Below are 20,949 nucleotides of genomic sequence, written 5' to 3'. Positions count from 1 at the left end.
GCATTATCTGCAGACAACACTGTGGTAACTACCTATGTTTCTCCATGGTCATCACACCATAATCATCCACCTTCCTCATACCTTATGCCATTCCTCATCCGTAAATAGCACTTATTACCCACGGCAACATCACGTATCTCCCATACTGGTTTCAAATCACTCACACTCGCACAGCAACACTTCCATCATCAAAAGTTTTAGCATGCAAAATGGTCTTATTCACCCTATCATACGTCTTTCATAATTCCATGTGTTACGTATACCCATAAAACTTTCTCCACCACTCCTCTGAGGGCAAAAATGTGATCTGCACACCTCCTATTTCCGTTAACCACTTGGTGCTTACGAGCTCACAGAGTCAGGAAAAAGTCAGTGGTTATCAGAGTTCTTTCTCAGAGTCTGAAAGATAAGGAGGAGAGAGCATCTGGTGCAGGAGATGAATTATGTAACACAGGTGTTTCTGGAGCTACCCTAAATGTCAGATTATTAAACTAGATTATGAAGCCAGTAGGAAAACGAACAGAAAACGGTAAAGTAACAACAGGAAAGAAATAAAGAAGCGAATGATTGGGCAGTAAAACAGGTTGTTGCATCACCCAGATCAGAGGTTCCCAACCTTTATGTTCCTTTGTATACCTTAGGCATTCTGACAGGTTCCCATGTATCCCTAAATATGCAACTTTGTGACGTGAAAGAGGGAGGAGAGCGTGCCTACTTGGCTACTCTCTTTATCAAGCTGATTTGTGACGAGGGTGTTCTGTATTGCTTATGTTCTACATTACTCATGGTGTAAACTGTAGTACAATAGTGTACACCATGGCTGTACTCTCACACCCCTATGGATGTAACCCTCTGCTGTACACCATGGTTATACCCTGAGACCCCCATGTAGGTACCCCTTGAGAAGTGCACATGTACCCCTGGGAGTTTACGTACCCCAGGTTGAGAACCCTTGATCTAGAAGAAAGAGTCAGGATCTGACTACAAGACGGTAACAAGATGGACAAGACAACAACAGTCGCACAACAAGTATGGTTTATGAAATCACTTGTAGTGGATACCAACGAGTCTATTTCCGTGAAGCGTCTCCAGTTAAAAAAAAGAAAAAAAAGTGACGGAACACAACAGAGGCCAAAGGAACGTCCAATGCTCTCGAGGTATAAGTGGATGAGAAGGGGAATCTAACCCAGTGGAACGGAGCCCTGATGTTGTACCATGGGCTAGAGAGGAGGGCAAGGAAAGCTCTATAAGCAGCGCATATACGAGTGCAGGATTCCACGAACGAAACTTCGAACTTCGTTACTTGGGCGGCGACTCCGGGTCATACTGCAAGGAGGCCGGTGCCAGCAGTCCAGTCCCGGGATACACTGGCACGAGACCAGCCAGATATGGACCATCGTGGAAACATAAACTTGATGATACACTGATGTGTTACTCTACTTGAGACAGATGTGTGTGTGTGTGTGTGTGTGTGTGTGTGTGTGTGTGTGTGTGTGTGTGTGTGTGTGTGTGTGTGCTCCTGGTTACACTGCGAATGAAAAGCTATCTTTCAAAAGGCTGTTCCATCGGGAGTTCAATCTCGTTAAAAAACTTTTCACTCTAAAGGAATGTATACTTCCATGCTACTGGAAGTAGTGACACCTAGACCAGCAAGTACACCACGACTCTTTTAAAGAAGTTGGGGTCATTGTAAGTCAATATCTGCGTAGTTACAACTCAATGTATTTATATATTCATGAGATGTTTATCACAGTGGAGCAGAAAAGACCATTACCCCGTCATAGTCATCAAGACATAATAACAGACAACTGATATATCATAAGACAGTATCAGTCATTCCTCTCATCATCAACCCAGTCATCTGCGTATGCTTAACGACTGGGTCACCTGCTAACGCTGGTACACATGTCGTCACGGAGCGAGAGACGTAGGTGTATCTGGTGATGATGACACGGACACCTGAAGTGTCTTGTTACTGCTGTGTTATCAGTCGTCTCCTGCCCTGAAGCACGAGAGAGAACAATAACTCATTTTTTATGATAGATGAAACGACACGAGCAACTTAATGCCCAAATCGAGGCCATCTCCTCTGCAATATATATATATATATATATATATATATATATATATATATATATTTTTTTTTTTTTTTTCATACTATTCGCCATTTCCCGCATTAGCGAGGTAGCACTAAGAACAGAGGACTGGGCCTTTGAGGGAATATCCTCACCTGGCCCCCTTCTCTGTTCCTTCTTTTGGAGAAAAAAAAAAAAAAAAAAAAAAAAAAAAAAAAATATATATATATATATATATTTCTTTTATACTATTCGCCATTTCCCGCATTAGCGAGGTAGCGTTAAGAACAGAGGACTGGGCCTTTGAGAGAATATCCTCACGTGGCCCGCTTCTCTGTTCCTTCTTTTGGAAAATTAAAAAAAAAAATGAGAGGGGAGGATTTCCAGCCCCCCGCTCCCTTCCCTTTTAGTCGCCTTCTACGACACGCAAAGAATACGTGGGAAGTATTCTTTCTCCCCTATCCCCAGGGATGATATATATATATATATATATATATATATATATATATATATATATATATATATATTGGAAAGGATCACAATTTTGCGCGTGATCAAGATATTCCTATGAGTGTACGGGGAAAATAAAACACGATAAGTTCCCAAGTGCACTTTCGTGTAATAATCACATCATCAGGGGAGACACAAGAGAGAAATATAACAGTCAGTTGATGTATATCGAAGAGACGAAGCTAGGACGCCATTTGGTAAACATGTTTACCAAATGGCGTCCTAGCTTCGTCTCTTCGATATACGTCAACTGACTGTTCTATTTCTCTCTTGTGTCTCCCCTGATGATGTGATTCTTACACGAAAGTGCACTTGGGAACTTATCGTGTTTCATTTTCCCCGTGGACTCATAGGAATATATATATATATATATATATATATATATATATATATATATATATATATATATATATATATATATATATATATTTTATTTATTTTGCTTTGTTGCTGTCTCCCGCGTTAGCGAGGTAGCGCAAGGAAACAGACGAAAGAATGGCCCAAACCACCCACATACACATGTATATACATACACGTCCACACACGCAAATATACATACCCATACATCTAAATGTACACATATATATACACACACAGACATATACATATATACACATGTACATAATTCATATTGTTTGCCTTTATTTATTCCCATCGCCACCTCGCCACACATGGAATAACAACCCCCTCCCCCCTCATGTGTGCGAGGTAGCGCTAGGAAAAGACAACAAAGGCCCCATTTGTTCACACTCAGTCGCTAGCTGTCATATGACAATGCACCGAAACCACAGCTCCCTTTCCACATCCAGGCCCCACACAGCTTTCCATGGTTTACCCAAGACGCTTCACATGCCCTGATTCAATCCATTGACAGCACGTCGACCCCGGTATACCACATCGTTCCAATTCACTCTATTCCTTGCACGCCTTTCGCCCGTCCTGCATGTTCAGGCCCCGATCACTCAAAATCTTTTTCACTCCATCCTTCCACCTCCAATTTGGTCTCCCCCTTCTCCTCGTTCCCTCCACCTCCGACACATATATCCTCTTGGTCAATCTTTCCTCACTCATTCTCTCCATGTGACCAAACCATTTCAAAACACCCTCTTCTGCTCTCTCAACCACACTCTTTTTATTTCCACACATCTCTCTTACCCTTACATTACTTACTCGATCAAACCAACTCACACCACATATTGTCCTCAAGCATCTCATTTCCAGCACATCCACCCTCCTGCTCACAACTCTATCCATAGCCCACGCCTCGCAAACATACAACATTGTTGGAACCACTATTCCTTCAAACATACCCATTTTTGCTTTCCGAGATAATGTTCTCGACTTCCACACACTCTTCAAGGCTCCCAGAGTTTTCGCCCATTCCCCCACCCTATGATTCACTTCCGCTTCCATGGTTCCATCAGCTGTCAGATCCACTCCCAGATATCTGAAACACTTTACTTCCTCCAGTTTTTCTCCATCCAAACTTACCTCCCAGTTGACTTGACCCTCAACCCTACTGTACCTAATAACCTTGCTCTTATTCACATTTACTCTCAACTTTCTTCTTTCACACACTTTACCAAACTCAGTCACCAGCTTCTGCAGTTTCTCACATGAATCAGCCACCAGAGCTGTATCATCAGCGAACAATAACTGACTCACTTACCAAGCTCTCTCATCCACAACAAACTGCATACTTGCCCCTCTTCCAAAACTCTTGCATTCACCTCCCTAACAACCCCATCCATAAACAAATTAAACAACCATGGAGACATCACACACCCCTGCCGCAAACCTACATTCACTGAGAACCAATCACTTTCCTCTCTTCCTACACGTACACATGCCTTACATCCTCGATAAAAACTTTTCACTGCTTCTAACAACTTGCCTCCCACACCATATATTCTTAATACCTTCCACAGAGCATCTCTATCAACTTAATCATATGCCTTTCTCCAGATCTATAAATGCTACATACAAATCCATTTACTTTTCTAAGTATTTTTCACATACATTCTTCAAAGCAAACACCTGATCCACACATCCTCTACCACTTCTGAAACCACACTGCTCTTCCCCAATATGATGCTCTGTACATGCCTTCACCCTCTCAATCAATACCCTCCCATACAATTTACAAGGAATACTCAACAAACTTATACCTCTGTAATTTGAGCACTCACTCTTATCCCCTTTGCCTTTGTACAATGGCACTATGCAAGCATTCCGCCAATCCTCATGCACCTCACCATGAATCATACATACATTAAATAACCTTACCAACCAGTCAACAATACAGTCACCCCCTTTTTTAATAAATTCCACTGCAATACCATCCAAACCTGCTGCCTTGCCGGCTTTCATCTTCCGCAAAGCTTTTACTACCTCTTCTCTGTTTACCAAATCATTTTCCCTAACCCTCTCACTTTGCACACCACTTCGACCAAAACACCCTATATCTGCCACTCTATCATCAAACACATTCAACAAACATTCAAAATACTCACTCCATCTCCTTCTCACATCACCACTAATTGTTATCACCTCCCCATTAGTCCCCTTCACTGAAGTTCCCATTTGCTCCCTTGTCTTACGCACTTTATTTACCTCCTTCCAAAACATCTTTTTATTCTCTCTAAAATTTAATGATGCTCTCTCACCCCAACTCTCATTTGCCCTCTTTTTCACCTCTTGCACCTTTCTCTTGACCTCCTGTCTCTTTCTTTTATACATCTCCCACTCATTTGCATTTTTTCCCTGCAAAAATCGTCCAAATGCCTCTCTCTTCTCTTTCACAAATAATCTTACTTCTTCATCTCACCACTCACTACCCTTTCTAATCAACCCACCTTCCACGCTTCTCAAGCCACAAGCTTCCCTAAATACATCCCATAACAAGTCTCCTTCCCAAGCTCACTTACTCTCACCACCCTCTTCACCTCAACATTCACTCTTCTTTTCTGAAAACCCATACAAATCTTCACCTTCGCCTCCACAAGATAATGATCAGACATTCCTCCAGTTGCACCTCTCAGCACATTAACATCCAAAAGTCTCTCTTTCGCGCGCTTGTCAATTAATATATATATATATATATATATATATATATATATATATATATATATATATATATATTCATTGATCTACGTCTAAAATCCCATTTTGGGACAAATATCCCCACTAAGGGCAACCTGGCCTTACATGAAACGGTAAAAGGATTAGAATCCATAGAAAGCTAAAAAAGCCAATCATAAAGGGTCGGATCAAAGCTGTTCAAGAACTCAGGAGAAGCTAAAGAGTTCGAGAGGTGAATGGTGTTGGGTGAGAAATAAATCACAAATGACACCGACTTGTTCTATCATAACTAGACTTCTCCATCTATTCAATCCATCTATTATGACATTACCTGACATGACCACGCGAGTCGGCTGCTGCTGATGTCGTCCACAAGTTTCGACTCATAAGAAATCAGCAGAACCTCACTGACAGACGGAAGGTATCACCATCCCTTCACATGACGTTACGAGTGAGAGATAGGCTTGAGTGCCACAGTGGCAGCAATACTGATGACCAAATGTTCGCTCGCAAACATCACAACAGCCTGGGCAGGTTTCGTGTTACATAATAAGCACTCGTATACACATGTGGTTAGAGGCAGAGAGGATGAAAAATGGCAGGAAAAGCGAACAAATCTTACCTTGACGAACTCCTTTAGTGTGATGGAGTACTCGTCCTTGCCCATGGTGGCTCGCGCTACCTCGCTGTCAATCCACACACACACACACACACACGCAATCACTACACACACAGCGTGACCAGTAAGGTCTGGGTAGTTGGTGGAAACACGTCACGCCCTGCAAACTGCCTGCTGTAATACTGTAGTAGGGGAGGTCACTGAAGACTTCACCAGGCGACGGTGTAAGATTCACAATGAAAAAGTTTCAAGATCTCCAAATAGTTGAGAGAGTTGTTATTACTTGTGAAGTGCTACGCTACAGGGGAGGACCGTGATCAACTGTTCTGTTATCGACGGTACCAGAACGAAGAATGGCAGGTAATCTGTCCAGGGGTCTGCTGCTGCGGATACACTAGAAGACCAACAATGAGAAGACATGGGTTCGCATACCCATCGTCCTCAACATTGTCAGCCACAACAGACTAACATTATGCCTGGTCCCGCTCTCCTTCTATTGACTACAGTGGTTTTGAAAACCCTCATCTCGTCATTGAATTACAGGATCATTCGCAGAGAAAGCGAAAGGCGGATCTTGGCAACTGTTCACCGAGACATTATCAAGATAAACGAGATAACGAGGCACGTCTGCAACGATAAACACCTCCTACTTGAGATAACCATCACCTACTCACAAAAACAACATTATCACTCTTGTGGTTTATCGCTAAACACATAATGGTTTATGGCCACTTATACTGGAATCCTCGTTCACTTATACTGGAATTCTCGCTCACTTTTACTGGAATCCTTGCTCAACATCCAGCTAATCTCGATCACTTCCATGATATGGCACTTAAGCACAAGGGTATTTCCCCTTAAGGTTCGAGCCTTGAGCACGACGGTACGACCGCTGGGTATGATAAGGCGACCTTGGTCCTAAGCCCTTACAGGTCAGGTCAAAGGTCACTTTGTCATAACTATGGATCGTACCGTCAAGTTTAATGGGTTAATCTTACAATCAAATCATTGTCGTGAGCAATGTGATGTCATAGTGCCGACCAATAGGTCGTATATTGCCGTGTACATGACACAACACTGTTGGTACCACATAAATCACTCAGTAACAAGACGAAAAATGAAAAAAAAAAATACTTAATACTAGAGGAAATGTTTGAAAGATATCATATTTTTTGAACAATATTTTGAGACAGGTAGAAGCGTGCACACACACACACACACACACACACACACACACACACACACACACACATCACACACACACACACGTACAGTATATATACATATATATATATATATATATATATATATATATATATATATATATATATATAACTTTCTAAAATGGGAAACAGAAGAAGGAGTCACGCGGGGAGTGCTCATCCTCCTCGAAGGCTCAGATTGGGGTGCCTAAATGTGTGTGGATGTAACCAAGATGTGAAAAAAGGAGAGATAGGTAGTATGTTTGAGGAAAGGAACCTGGATGTTTTGGTTCTGAGTGAAACGAAGCTCAAGGGCAAAGGGGAAGAGTGGTTTGGGAATGTCTTGGGAGTAAAGTCAGGGGTTAGTGAGAGGACAAGAGCAAGGGAAGGAGTAGCAGTACTCCTGAAACAGGAGTTGTGGGAGTATGTGATAGAATGTAAGAAAGTAAATTCTCGATTAATATGGGTAAAACTGAAAGTTGGAGAGAGATGGGTGATTATTGGTGCATATGCACCCGGGCATGAGAAGAAAGATCATGAAAGGCAAGTGTTTTGGGAGCAGCTGAATGAGTGTGTTAGTGGTTTTGATGCACAAGACCGGGTTATAGTGATGGGTGATATGAATGCAAAGGTGAGTAATGTGGCAGTTGAGGGAATAATTGGTATACATGGGGTGTTCAGTGTTGTAAATGGAAATGGTGAAGAGCTTGTAGATTTATGTGCTGAAAAAGGACTGGTGATTGGGAATACCTGGTTCAAAAAGCGAGATATACATAAGTATACGTATGTAAGTAGGAGAGATGGCCAGAGAGCGTTATTGGATTACGTGTTAATTGACAGGCGCGCGAAAGAGAGACTTTTGGATGTAAATGTGCTGAGAGGTGCAACTGGAGGGATGTCTGATCATTATCTTGTGGAGGCTAAGGTGAAGATTTGTATGGGTTTTCAGAAAAGAAGAGTGAATGTTGGGGTGAAGAGGGTGGTGAGGGTAAGTGAGCTTGGGAATGAGACTTGTGTGAGGAAGTACCAGGAGAGACTGAGTACAGAATGGAAAAAGGTGAGAACAATGGAAGTAAGGGGAGTGGGGAGGAATGGGATGTATTTAGGGAATCAGTGATGGATTGCGCAAAAGATGCTTGTGGCATGAGAAGCGGGGGAGGTGGGTTGATCAGAAAGGGTAGTGAGTGGTGGGATGAAGAAGTAAGATTATTAGTGAAAGAGAAGAGAGAGGCATTTGGACGATTTTTGCAGGGAAAAAATGCAATTGAGTGGGAGATGTATAAAAGAAAGAGACAGGAGGTCAAGAGAAAGGTGCAAGAGGTGAAAAAAAGGGCAAATGAGAGTTGGGGTGAGAGGGTATCATTAAATTTTAGGGAGAATAAAAAGATGTTCTGGAAGGAGGTAAATAAAGTGCGTAAGACAAGGGAGCAAATAGGAACTTCAGTGAAAGGCGCACATGGGGAGGTGATGACAAGTAGTGGTGATGTGAGAAGGAGATGGAGTGAGTATTTTGAAGGTTTGTTGAATGTGTTTGATGATAGAGTGGCAGATATAGGGTGTCTTGGTCGAGGTGGTGTGCAAAGTGAGAGGGTTAGGGAAAATGATTTGGTAAACAGAGAAGAGGTAGTAAAAGCTTTGCGGAAGATGAAAGCCGGCAAGGCAGCAGGTTTGGATGGTATTGAAGTGGAATTTATTAAAAAAGGGGGTGACTGTATTGTTGACTGGTTGGGAAGGTTATTTAATGTATGTATGACTCATGGTGAGGTGCATGAGGATTGGCGGAATGCTTGCATAGTGCCATTGTACAAAGGCAAATGGGATAAGAGTGAGTGCTCAAATTACAGAGGTATAAGTTTGTTGAGTATTCCTGGTAAATTATATGGGAGGGTATTGATTGAGAGGGTGGAGGCATGTACAGAGCATCAGATTGGGGAAGAGCAGTGTGGTTTCAGAAGTGGTAGAGGATGTGTGGATCAGGTGTTTGCTTTGGAGAATGTATGTGAGAAATACTTAGAAAAGCATATGGATTTGTATGTAGCATTTATGGATCTGGAGAAGGCATATGATAGAGTTGATAGAGATGCTCTGTGGAAGGTATTAAGAATATATGGTGTGGGAGGCAAGTTGTTAGAAGCAGTGAAAAGTTTTTATCGAGGATGTAAGGCATGTGTACGTGTAGGAAGAGAGGAAAGTGATTGGTTCTCAGTGAATGTAGGTTTGCGGCAAGGGTGTGTGATGTCTCCTTGGTTGTTTAATTTGTTTATGGATGGGGTTGTAAGGGAGGTGAATGCAAGAGTTTTGGAAAGAGGGGCAAAAATGAAGTCTGTTGTGGATGAGAGAGCTTGGGAAGTGAGTCAGTTGTTGTTCGCTGATGATACAGCGCTGGTGGCTGATTCATGTGAGAAACTGCAGAAGCTGGTGACTGAGTTTGGTAAAGTGTGTGGAAGAAGAAAGTTAAGAGTAAATGTGAATAAGAGCAAGGTTATTAGGTACAGTAGGGTTGAGGGTCAAGTCAATTGGGAGGTAAGTTTGAACGGAGAAAAACTGGAGGAAGTAAAGTGTTTTACATATCTGGGAGTGGATCTGGCAGCGGATGGAACCATGGAAGCGGAAGTGAATCATAGGGTGGGGGAGGGGGCGAAAATCCTGGGAGCCTTGAAGAATGTGTGGAAGTCGAGAACATTATCCCGGAAAGCAAAAATGGGTATGTTTGAAGGAATAGTGGTTCCAACAATGTTGTATGGTTGCGAGGCGTGGGCTATGGATAGATAGAGTTGTGCGCAGGAGGGTGGATGTGCTGGAAATGAGATGTTTGAGGACAATGTGTGGTGTGAGGTGGTTTGATCGAGTAAGTAATGTAAGGGTAAGAGAGATGTGTGGAAATAAAAAGAGCGTGGTTGAGAGAGCAGAAGAGGGTGTTTTGAAATGGTTTGGGCACATGGAGAGAATGAGTGAGGAAAGATTGACCAAGAGGATATATGTGTCGGAGGTGGAGGGAACGAGGAGAAGTATGAGACAAAATTGGAGGTGGAATGATGGGGTGAAAAAGATTTTGAGTGATCGGGGCCTGAACATGCAGGAGGGTGAAAGGCGGGCAAGGAATAGAGTGAATTGGATCGATGTGGTATACCGGGGTTGACGTGCTGTCAGTGTCAGGGCATGTGAAGCGTCTGGGGTAAACCATGGAAAGCTGTGTGGGGCCTGGATGTGGAAAGGGAGCTTTGGTTTCGGGCATTATTGCATGGCAGCTAGAGACTGAGTGTGAACGAATGAGGCCTTTGTTGTCTTTTCCTTGCGCTACCCCGCACACATGAGGGGGGAGGGGGATGGTATTCCGTGTGTGGCGGGGTGGCGATGGAATGAATGAAGGCAGTGTGAATTGTGTGCATGGGTATATGTGTATGTGTCTGTGTGTATATATATATGTGTACATTGAGATGTATAGGTATGTATATTTGCGTGTGTGGACGTGTGTGTATATACATGTGTATGGGGGTGGGTTGGGCCATTTCTTTCGTCTGTTTCCTTGCGCTACCTCGCAAACGCGGGAGACAGCGACAAAGCAAAACAAAAAAAAATAATAAAAATACATCATTTATTATACTTAACACTCCCAGATATCTGAAACACTTCACTTTCTCTAATTTTTCTTCATTCAAGGTTACTTCCCAATTAACTTTCTATATATCTATTTATCTATATATCTAGATCATGTGTTGTCTCAGGGAATGGAAGGCGCACCTCACTGGACTCAGGCAGACCACAGAGCAGTGGTCACACAGAGGCAGACTGTGTGGCACAAACAAATGTTCAACTGTGGGGACCCGGAAAGAAATATAATGAAGTACTTTGTGGTAATAAAATGGGGTCCCAGAGCGAAAATGGAGAACCGAATGTAATTCTGGTACAGATATGCATTTATGTCTCAAGATCACAGCAGTGTTATGGTTAGGCATAGGGTTTGGGAGGGAGGGTCATGGGGGAACGGAGCTCCTCGTAGTGTGCCGGTAATGGCGTGAGTTGTGGACCTAACAACAACAACCTGTTGATGTGCGACACCTCCCTCACGCAGGTGGGGTCCCAGCAGGAGATGAAGGGGGGTGGAGGTGTGGGGGGGACGTGGCTGAAACACACGGATGGATGAGAACAACTTTGTTGATAAAGGAGGAAATACTAAAGTTGGAGGGAGCAGAAGATGGTTATGTTATTATATGCAAATGATACTGGTTTTAGGGATAAGTTGAGATGAGGAAATGTACAACATTCGTGTATAAGACGAATTCATGAGTTATATGGTGGTGGGTGTGAGAACAGACCCAGTCAGCAATTAAGTTAGAAAGATGAAAGATTGGAAAACGTTCAGAATTTCGCATATTGATGAAGCATTCATTGTGAAGATGAAAGAAGGAAGGCAGAAGCATGTGAGAGAAGTGTCAAGCAGCGAAACAGCTGGGCCGACACCTCCAGCAAGGAGATGAGAGATAAACAGAAAAAAAAAAAGATGAGTGTGGAGGTGTGGCAACGGAGTTTATAGCCAGGCATCGCTCAGCCGATCTTGATGCGCGCGCATGAAATATGTGACGCTAGTGAGCAAAGCCAGAATTGAGGAAATGAATTTCCTCCGTCTAAGGTTTGGCGTGAGGGAAAGACGTGATTTAATGTGGATGTTACAAGGCTGAGTGGAATCTAGAAAGGGCTATTTATCAATATAGAAAAGTAAAGAAAAGATGTTTTGGCCACCTAAATAAGATGAAGACAGGGAAGCTGACTTCAAAATTATACATGAAAGTCGGAGAGAAATGAATAGTAAAGTGTAGGATAGAATGAGAGTGTTTGGGGTCAAAGAGAAAATGCGAATCGTATGAAAACGAACACAGTGAAGGGGAAACTACACCAGCCCGCCTCATAGGTTGTGGGATGGGCAGAACTGGATACGGTCATATAAGGGATCGGTGAGACCTTTTGTGACGATACACTGTGTGTACCTAGATGTAGCTGGATGCCATGATACATGTCATACTCAATGAAACAATAGCAATTTTGTCCCCAGGATTTATCTGAATAATTAATGGACCGGAGATTCAGTATTTTGAGCACTTACACGCAATGCTTTTACACTAATCACGCACCGGAGTTAAGGGGAAAAGCTGGCCTTCACATAGAAAAGAGTGAATTATATATAATAAAACCTTCTATAAAAAACTGATTTCTTGAAATATAATTACAAGAGCGTCTTTTAATCACTTTAAGACGCTCTTTGTACCTATGGTAAATTCCAGTATAGTAAGAACGTCTTAAAATGAGTTTATCTTAAACACCTGAGGTTGAGTGGTTATATCTGTAGGCGATTCCATAATGACATAGTCGGCCTTAATGGCTCAGGCAGTCAACAAGCCTTAGGCCAACACACACACACACACACACACACACACACACACACACACATCATCATCATCATCATCATCATCATCATCATCTACATATAAGTTTGGGGTACAGGTACCAGGTCAGCATCATCTACATATAAGTTTGGGGTGCACGTACCAGGTCAGCATCATCTACATATAACTGTGGGGTACAGGTACCAGGTCAGCATCATCTACATATAACTGTGGGGTACAGGTACCAGGTCTGCATCATCTACATATACTGTGGGGGTACAGTTACCAGGTCAGCATCATCTACATATAACTGTGGGGTACAGGTAACAGGTCAGCATCATCTACATATAACTGTGGGGGTACAGGTACCAAGCCAGCATCATCTACATATAATTGTGATAACTTCCATTCTGATCTACCATGACTGTTTACCACTCCAGCAATACCTCGCCTTACTCTCATCACACAGGGATGTTTACATCAATAAATTCCTTGCATTATAAACAGGACGTTTGCAGGCTTGAACTTACCTCAAATTTCCCAGGCTCCGGTTTAGGCTGCATGGAAAACAATTCATAATGTTCCAGTATTATTCAATCACTTAATTCTGAAAATCTACTTCTATCATTGTCATGATCAATAAACGTGCGCAACTGTATAAATTAACATATATTCTACAAGTGTATACATATATATATATATATATATATATATATATATATATATATATATATATATATATATATATATATATATATATATATAATGTGTGTGTGTGTGTGTGAACTTATTTACACAGTGTGGGGAGGGAGTTGTGTACTCGGGCGGCCTATGTGTTTAACTATGGTATACCAATATATCCATTTGGTCCCTTACTTTGTTCCATTCATCCACCATTCTGACACCATGAAATACATAGTTGCTTCTATCATGACAAGTTTCTTGCATGGCCTCTGACTCCTCTATCTTAGAATCTTTAGCGACTTGAAGCTGTGATCATATCACCCCTTACTCTTCTATTTTCCTTACGTATCTTAATACTGGTACCATCTGTATTATTTTACTTTGGACCAACTCTATCAATTCATTAGTTCGTTGTTTCCCATACAGTCTGGTGAACCAAGTTTGACAAGCCTATTATAAACGCCGTGAATATTCTGCTGAACATTTCCTAATCTAGATAGATCCTTACATGCTCGTCTAACATCTGTCACGATAGTCTGTCTCCCGTACAATTCTCCTGAGGTAGAGTTCTGATATTTGGTTAAGGGCGTTTTCGACTACCCCATCTTTCACACAGACTCCTGCATCTTATCACGTAATATATCTACCGTAGTCTTTCACTGTGTTCCATGTGCATCTTTGCATTTCCTCATACTTAATTTCATCACATATATACTAAAGCAACTGGAGTTTGTCAAGGCTTTTCTGTACGAATGTGCAAACCTCATCATTCTTCACTTTGCTCAAGACCTTGGCATCATCTGTAAACACAAGCAGGTATGAACCCTCTGTTAAGTCATACCAATAGATCAAGAAGAGCAGTGGTGACAGGATTGTGACTTACTGAACGCCACGGGTAACCTAAACCCATTTCGAGAAGGTTCATCTGACCTATGAGCATCTGTATTCCCGTCCACTTATATAATTCTTTGTCCATCGTAAGATTCTTCCCCTCATTCCTGCCTTAAACCCAGTTTCCATACCAAGCTCTTACGTGGCACAGCGACAAACCCTCTGGCCTTCAGAAACATACGACCCACTAATTTCTTTATTTTTTTTGTCTAAAACAAAGCTCTCTCTCTCTCTCTCTCTCTCTCTCTCTCTCTCTCTCTCTCTCTCTCTCTCTCTCTCTCTCTCTGTTAGAAGTCCAAGAACTTTGTTACACATGGCCTTTTTTCTTGGCTTCATGTTCTCTCTCTTAGGTCATTTCTCCTCTGCAGTTAACCATCGACTTGCTTTCTCATTATCTGTCACAGTGTTTCAAAATCCTAAACTCATCAAAGAGACTGCTTTGTATTTCAGTATAATTCCAAATCTCCTTTTATCGAAAACAAGCATGAAATTTGTCCTCAAGCATGGCAGTGCTCTTTTTGCACTCCCTTTGCACAGCAACTCTCCATCGACATACTGAATAACATTACAAGTGGATTACTTCATTATACATCGAGAAACTTCATCATGTACACAAGTCTAACATGGGTGGGTTAAGGGCCATTAGTGGCGTGCTTATGTTTTATCCGTTTCAATGCTTTCCAAGCATCCACCTCCCATCAAATCATCCTCCTGGTGTTGGGGCTATAGTGTCTTCCACTGTGAAAAACGCATTTGAACTTGTTCTTCATCTCTTCACATACCTCTACAACCCTCCCATTTGAATCTCTCAATCTGTAGCCGTGATATATTTACGGAAAACTTTTGCAATATCTCTTGCCTCCAATATTTCCTCCAAAGCTTATGCGCTTCCTTCCTTATCTCGTTTTGTTCATTCCTTGTTATCTCACACCCTTCAAGTACTGTCAGGCTCTTGTGTCACCTTTATCTTATCCAAGATACATTCTTAAGATGTTTCGCTTTTAACATCTTTTTACTGCACTACATCTATTGTCTAACCTTCCATCTATATTTACAGCTAAAAGATGTTTACGTTCTACCTCCATCATCGTAGATTACACGGAAACTGCCACAACAGTGACATCTACCATGACTCTGGAACTCGATTTCTCAAAATGTGTTTTTAAAGATATTGTTCAGTTGTGTGCCGTGCCCATAACTGTGTCTTCTCTTTGAGCCCGGGTTCCCCTTTGCTCCTTCTATATCCTCATTAAGAACGAGAGAATCAAACTCTTACGTCTTTTTTCTCCAACTGGTCCATCATATTATACATTTTCCACTTTGCATGCTACTGTATGTAAAGATAAGATCTAGTAATGATGGCATATTAGATCCTTCTAATTCCAGTATGCTCAGGGATATGCCGGTACATGTAATTACCCTGTAAACACTCTGACAACTTAGGTCTTCATGACTCACTATCACAGTGAGAATCTTAACGAGTCTATCATATTTCTTTTTTGATAACAATCTTCCATTAATATAACTTCACCATCTCAGAGGAGCGCAACTCTAGCCGCTTCTTGCACTGTCCTAACTGTTCCCAAACTGTTATCATTCTGTAGTCTTTGTGTTGACGCACATTCACCTTAAGATACTTACAGATTGTCAACATCACAAAGCAAATTCTGTAGTTACTCTTCCCTTCATTCATACCATTTGCATGGGTCATCCATCGATTTTTTCTCTATGTAAAGTTGTCCCTCACTATGACAGTCAATAACCAACCTTTTGTACCTCACTATGAGAACCAATACCCCTCCTTCTTTATCCCTTACTATGACAGCAAATGTCCCTCCTTCTTTGTCTTTCCTTCCTTGTTATCCTTCCAGACAAATTGGGTCAGCAGCTCAGCTCTCCCCCACTACAATATCTGGGTTGGTTTCCTTAATTCGGTCCTTGAACTTTGTGTTCCACTGACTAACACTCCGTCCCAACGTATTACTCTCAGTCTGACTCGTGTATCACTTTATACTCTTGACATCTGAAATGATGAGAGCCCTGTGCTGCTCTCTCACTCTCCCTACCTACTCTATATTGTCTAACTGCTCTCTCTCTCTCTCTCTCTCTCTCTCTCTCTCTCTCTCTCTCTCTCTCTCTCTCTCTCTCTCTCTCTCTTCAGTCATGCTATCACCTCTAATGAACATCCGGTTCAATTCCTCCTCGTGTACAAGTTCCTTAGCTTGCTTAGGTTCCCCCGCGCCACAACATTCCATATCAAAGTTATAATCACAACCAGCCGTCCCTTCAACATGTCTTGACTACATCTGCCAATTAAATGTGTGCACATATTTCAGCATGCGTTTATGAATACTTGAGCATGTATATGTATACCAGTCTTTGTGAACATGTGTGTGTGTGTGTGTGTGTGTGTGTGTGTGTGTGTGTGTGTGTGTGTGTGTGTGTATGCGCTGGTGTAAGTGCGTATGTCTCATCGTTACCCCCTCCCCTCTTTTCTTCCCCGAAAATAGCTATAAAGAAAATAACAACAGAGTCTGCCCTCATAACATATTGGTGCAGTAGTTTTAGAAAACGAGGTATCAAGACACAGTCACGTAGAGTTCTGCTAATCGTGTTAACATGGCGCTATTAATTACATAAATTGCCCAATAACAACACTGATACAACCAACATATTTCTTTCTGATATATCATTAGTATAGAGAAATGAACGAGACAATCAGTCAGTCATATGAAGAGGCCAAACTGTTACTCAACTGACACGTTCTTGTTTCCCGCCTCACTGATGAAGGAGGGAATGTCATATGGGTCAGGCTGAAGAAAGACCCTGACCTGACCTTGCAGTAGGTGGAGAGGTCAGTATTGCGGGCGGGTCGATAGCGGGAGACCAGCACGGCGCTCAACGGCTGGGTTGGGAAACGAAGGCATGTTGCTATGTTACCCTGTGTTGGCCCATGTTCTCCTTGTTGACTATTTGTTTTTCTTCGTTAATTGTTTCTATTTCAGCGATGTGGAGGCGTGTTGTGTCTGGCTTCCGGTATAGTGCGGACACACACACGTGTGTGTCAATGCTCACGGGTATATATTACCGTAGGCCACTTCCATCACAACTTAACCCGAGGGTAAGTTGTGTGGACGGAGCACGACTGCAGAAGGCAGGCGAACAATCGATCCTCATCCGGGTTGCGGGGGGTCACCATGGACGACATTATTCACTCCATCTGTACGACGGGTCACAACGCACCCTGGATGGTGTGACGTCATCAGGAAATATACAAAAAAAAAAAATAGATATAAGAAAAACAACATCGAAGAGAGTCAGAGAAGGACGAGTAACAGTAAGAATTTACTAGAAAAAATATCTAAATAAACGAGGAGTCATTGATGGAGATGACGTCAAGATTAATGGATTAATCCCAAGTGTATGATGGTAAGAACTTTGGGTTGGATGCCACAGCCTCAGACTCGACCCTTAAAGTGAGAGGGTCATGTACAAGGCAACACCATCATACCCACAGGTTGTACCGTCATTCTGCAGGAGTTGTACTGCCGATCTTAAGGGTCGTCTTGTCGTGATGAATGATCTAACCGTCGTCCTCTAAGGTCGTGCCGTAAGATTCAATGATCGTAGTCGTACCGTCATGCTTGATTAAGGGTCGCACTCTCTTGCTCAATAATGTTTTCGTCGTGCTTAAGGATTGTACCGTCTTGCTCAAAAATCGTATCGTCGTGCTTATGGGTCGTACCGTCGCGCTCAATAATCTTATCGATGTGCTTTTAGGTCGTACCCTCGTACTCAATGATCTTCGTACTCAAGGATCGTATCGTCGTACTCAATGATCTTATCTTCGTACTCAAAGGTCGTACTCAATGATCTTATCTTCGTACTCAAGGGTGGTATCGTCGTACTCAATGATCTTATCTTCGTACTCAAGGGTCGTATCGTCGTACTCAATGATCTTATCTTCGTACTCAAAGGTCGTACTCAATGATCTTATCTTCGTACTCAAGGGTCGTATCGTCGTACTCAATGATCTTATCTTCGTACTCAAGGGTCGTATCGTCGTACTCATGGGGTTACGATAAGAGTACTATTTCTATGACTACGAAATGTAATCAAATTAGGTTAAGGACGTCGTGATAAATGAAATAATAATCAATAATTCAATATAACAAAGAACAAGTACTTACGACAGATAATGTTGAATTGTTTGTAACAATGATATGAAATACTGGCGGAGGAATGTAGGTCAGGATGTGAAAGAAAACGAGCTATCCAAAGCACCAGCCAGGGTACACACGAGAAAATAGCTGATACATTACGTATGAGCAGACTGCAAAACGAACGTGTGCACATCACGAGACGAAACATGTATCATGCGACAGGTGCACTAATAAATATAACGTTTCTGACGTAACTACTACCGTCACTAGGCACAGGAGGTCGATGGCCGGACCAAGAGCCAGGTCAGACGCACTACTTTAATCCTCCGCTTCCCTGTGTCGGCCATTACGTCATAGGAGCTCACCGAGCTTCATCCACAGTCTGTACTTAAATCTTACGCAGTTACTGACTACAGTATCTATATATATACATATATACGGAGATATAAATAACACCAGGATGTGATAGCCAATGGAGAAAAATATCTGATGATAACAGCACGATAAACAATGTGGCGAAAGCCAAACTGCTTCCAACTTGGCAGAGTGTCATGAGTGAGTGTCATGAGAGGAGGGGCAGATAAGTCTTTCAATCCTCAGTCCCACAAAAATAGAACCATAACCTTTACTGGATTTGTATTTGTACCATGTTCTTATCGATATATACTGTTCGTCTTTTACTGATGTTTACTATGAAAGATATCTGAATTTTCCTATAAATTTTCCCTCCATTCATTGAGCAATGCGTACGTTGCAAATAATGTAAATAAAGGCATTTGATCACATAGACCTGTAGTTTTGCCTCTACAGAGTAGGGAATATACACTTCCTTGAAAGGAATGTTACACCATACAGGTCTTTCGCTGAAAAACACTCCCATCTCAAAAATATATATTGAAATATTCTCTGAGGATCCTGGCAGAGAGGTTATTTGGGCTATAGGTCTATCGAGTGTCAGGGTCATTAAAGCCGTTAGCGTCAAGACATAATCACTAGGTGAGTAAGCCTGAACACAAGCATCACCATAATATGTTCACTATAACATCCACGATGCATAAGGCTTCTGACGCCATCAAACTTTTGTTCGTAGTTAATTGTTTGGTCTTTATGCTTCCCAAAGGCCAAGGTCATCCCTGCCGTTGACGTGACAGTAACCAGCAGTCGAAGGTCCTTGAAAATAATCTCCATATACCTTTAAGCCTAATCACAACCTCACTGTATTAAGGATGTTATCACTTCACCAATATACATTTTAACATTATATTCTACTTTTCAGTTTCTTCTACGAAGATTTCAAACTTACATAAAATTCAAAATTCTAATAAAACTTTGGTGCGTATCTTTGTTTCCTAAATAATCTTAATACATAATTGATGTTTGAATTTGAAAAAATAGAGACACACGACAACCCACCCGAGAGCTGAGCCGGACGCCGCTGCCATGAGCACAATGCAGGCAGAATAGCAGTTTGTCTTTCATTTACGGAACAATATTTTTTCTATCCATCTTATCATTATCGTTATGGATATATATATATATATATATATATATATATATATATATATATATATATATATATATATATATATATATATATGCTATCAACGAGGAAATTGATACATAATTTTCCAAGTGCACTTTCGTGTAATGATCACATCGTCTGAGGAGATACAAGAATGAGATAGGAGACTTAGGACAGTCAGTTGATATACAAAGAAGCAAAGCTTAGACGCCATTGGTAAACAAGTGCTTCCGGTTGATGGTGTTCGGGTTGCTAGAACCGAAAACCACCAACCGGAAACGCTTGTTTAACAATGGCGTCTTTGCTTCCCCATCTCTCTGTGTATCAAGTGACTTAGTTCTAAATCTTGTATCTAATTCTTCTATCTCCCCTGACGATGTGAGCATTACACGAAACTGCACTTGGGAAATTATCGTGTTTCATTCGCCTCGTGGTTATCAGCAAATACTAGATCACGCACACCACTGTGAACTATTATTTATATATATATATATATATATATATATATATATATATATATATATATATGCGTGTATGGGCGTTTATGCATATACATGTGTATGTGGGTGGGTTGAGCCATTCCTTGTCTGTTTCCTTGCGCTACCTCGCTAACGCGAGAGACGTCGGTTAAGTATAATAAAAAATATAGTATAATATATATATATATATATATATATATATATATATATATATATATATATATATACTACCATCATCCTCTAGTAAACTGATTAAGCATGTCAGTAGGGACAATGTCCCTGGACAGGGATCATCTGGCAACACTTGAGACTAACTTTTTTCGGTTACCAGTCATGTGCCGG

General features: G+C 41.6%; 1 protein-coding gene across 3 annotated transcripts in view; it reads right to left on the bottom strand.

Moving 5' to 3' along the window:
* Window positions 1–20,949, bottom strand: part of LOC139748987 (solute carrier family 2, facilitated glucose transporter member 1-like) — a 495,836-nt gene that overhangs the window by 384,153 nt on the left and 90,734 nt on the right. The window contains exon 2 of one of the 3 annotated variants that reach the window (XM_071662350.1): window positions 13,399–13,425. The exons of 1 other annotated variant lie outside the window; for it this stretch is intronic. In XM_071662350.1, the coding sequence (XP_071518451.1) occupies window positions 13,399–13,425 (27 nt within the window). Of the gene's footprint in view, window positions 1–6,288; window positions 6,617–13,398; window positions 13,426–20,949 lie in introns of those variants that run through there. One more of the 3 variants, XM_071662359.1, reaches the window with a different exon arrangement.

Source organism: Panulirus ornatus, chromosome 1 (assembly GCF_036320965.1).
Source record: "Panulirus ornatus isolate Po-2019 chromosome 1, ASM3632096v1, whole genome shotgun sequence".
In the NCBI taxonomy this organism is placed as follows: Eukaryota; Metazoa; Arthropoda; class Malacostraca; order Decapoda; family Palinuridae; genus Panulirus; species Panulirus ornatus.
The sequence above is the reverse complement of the archived record's forward strand: the minus strand, read 5'-3'. Positions and strand labels throughout refer to the sequence as shown.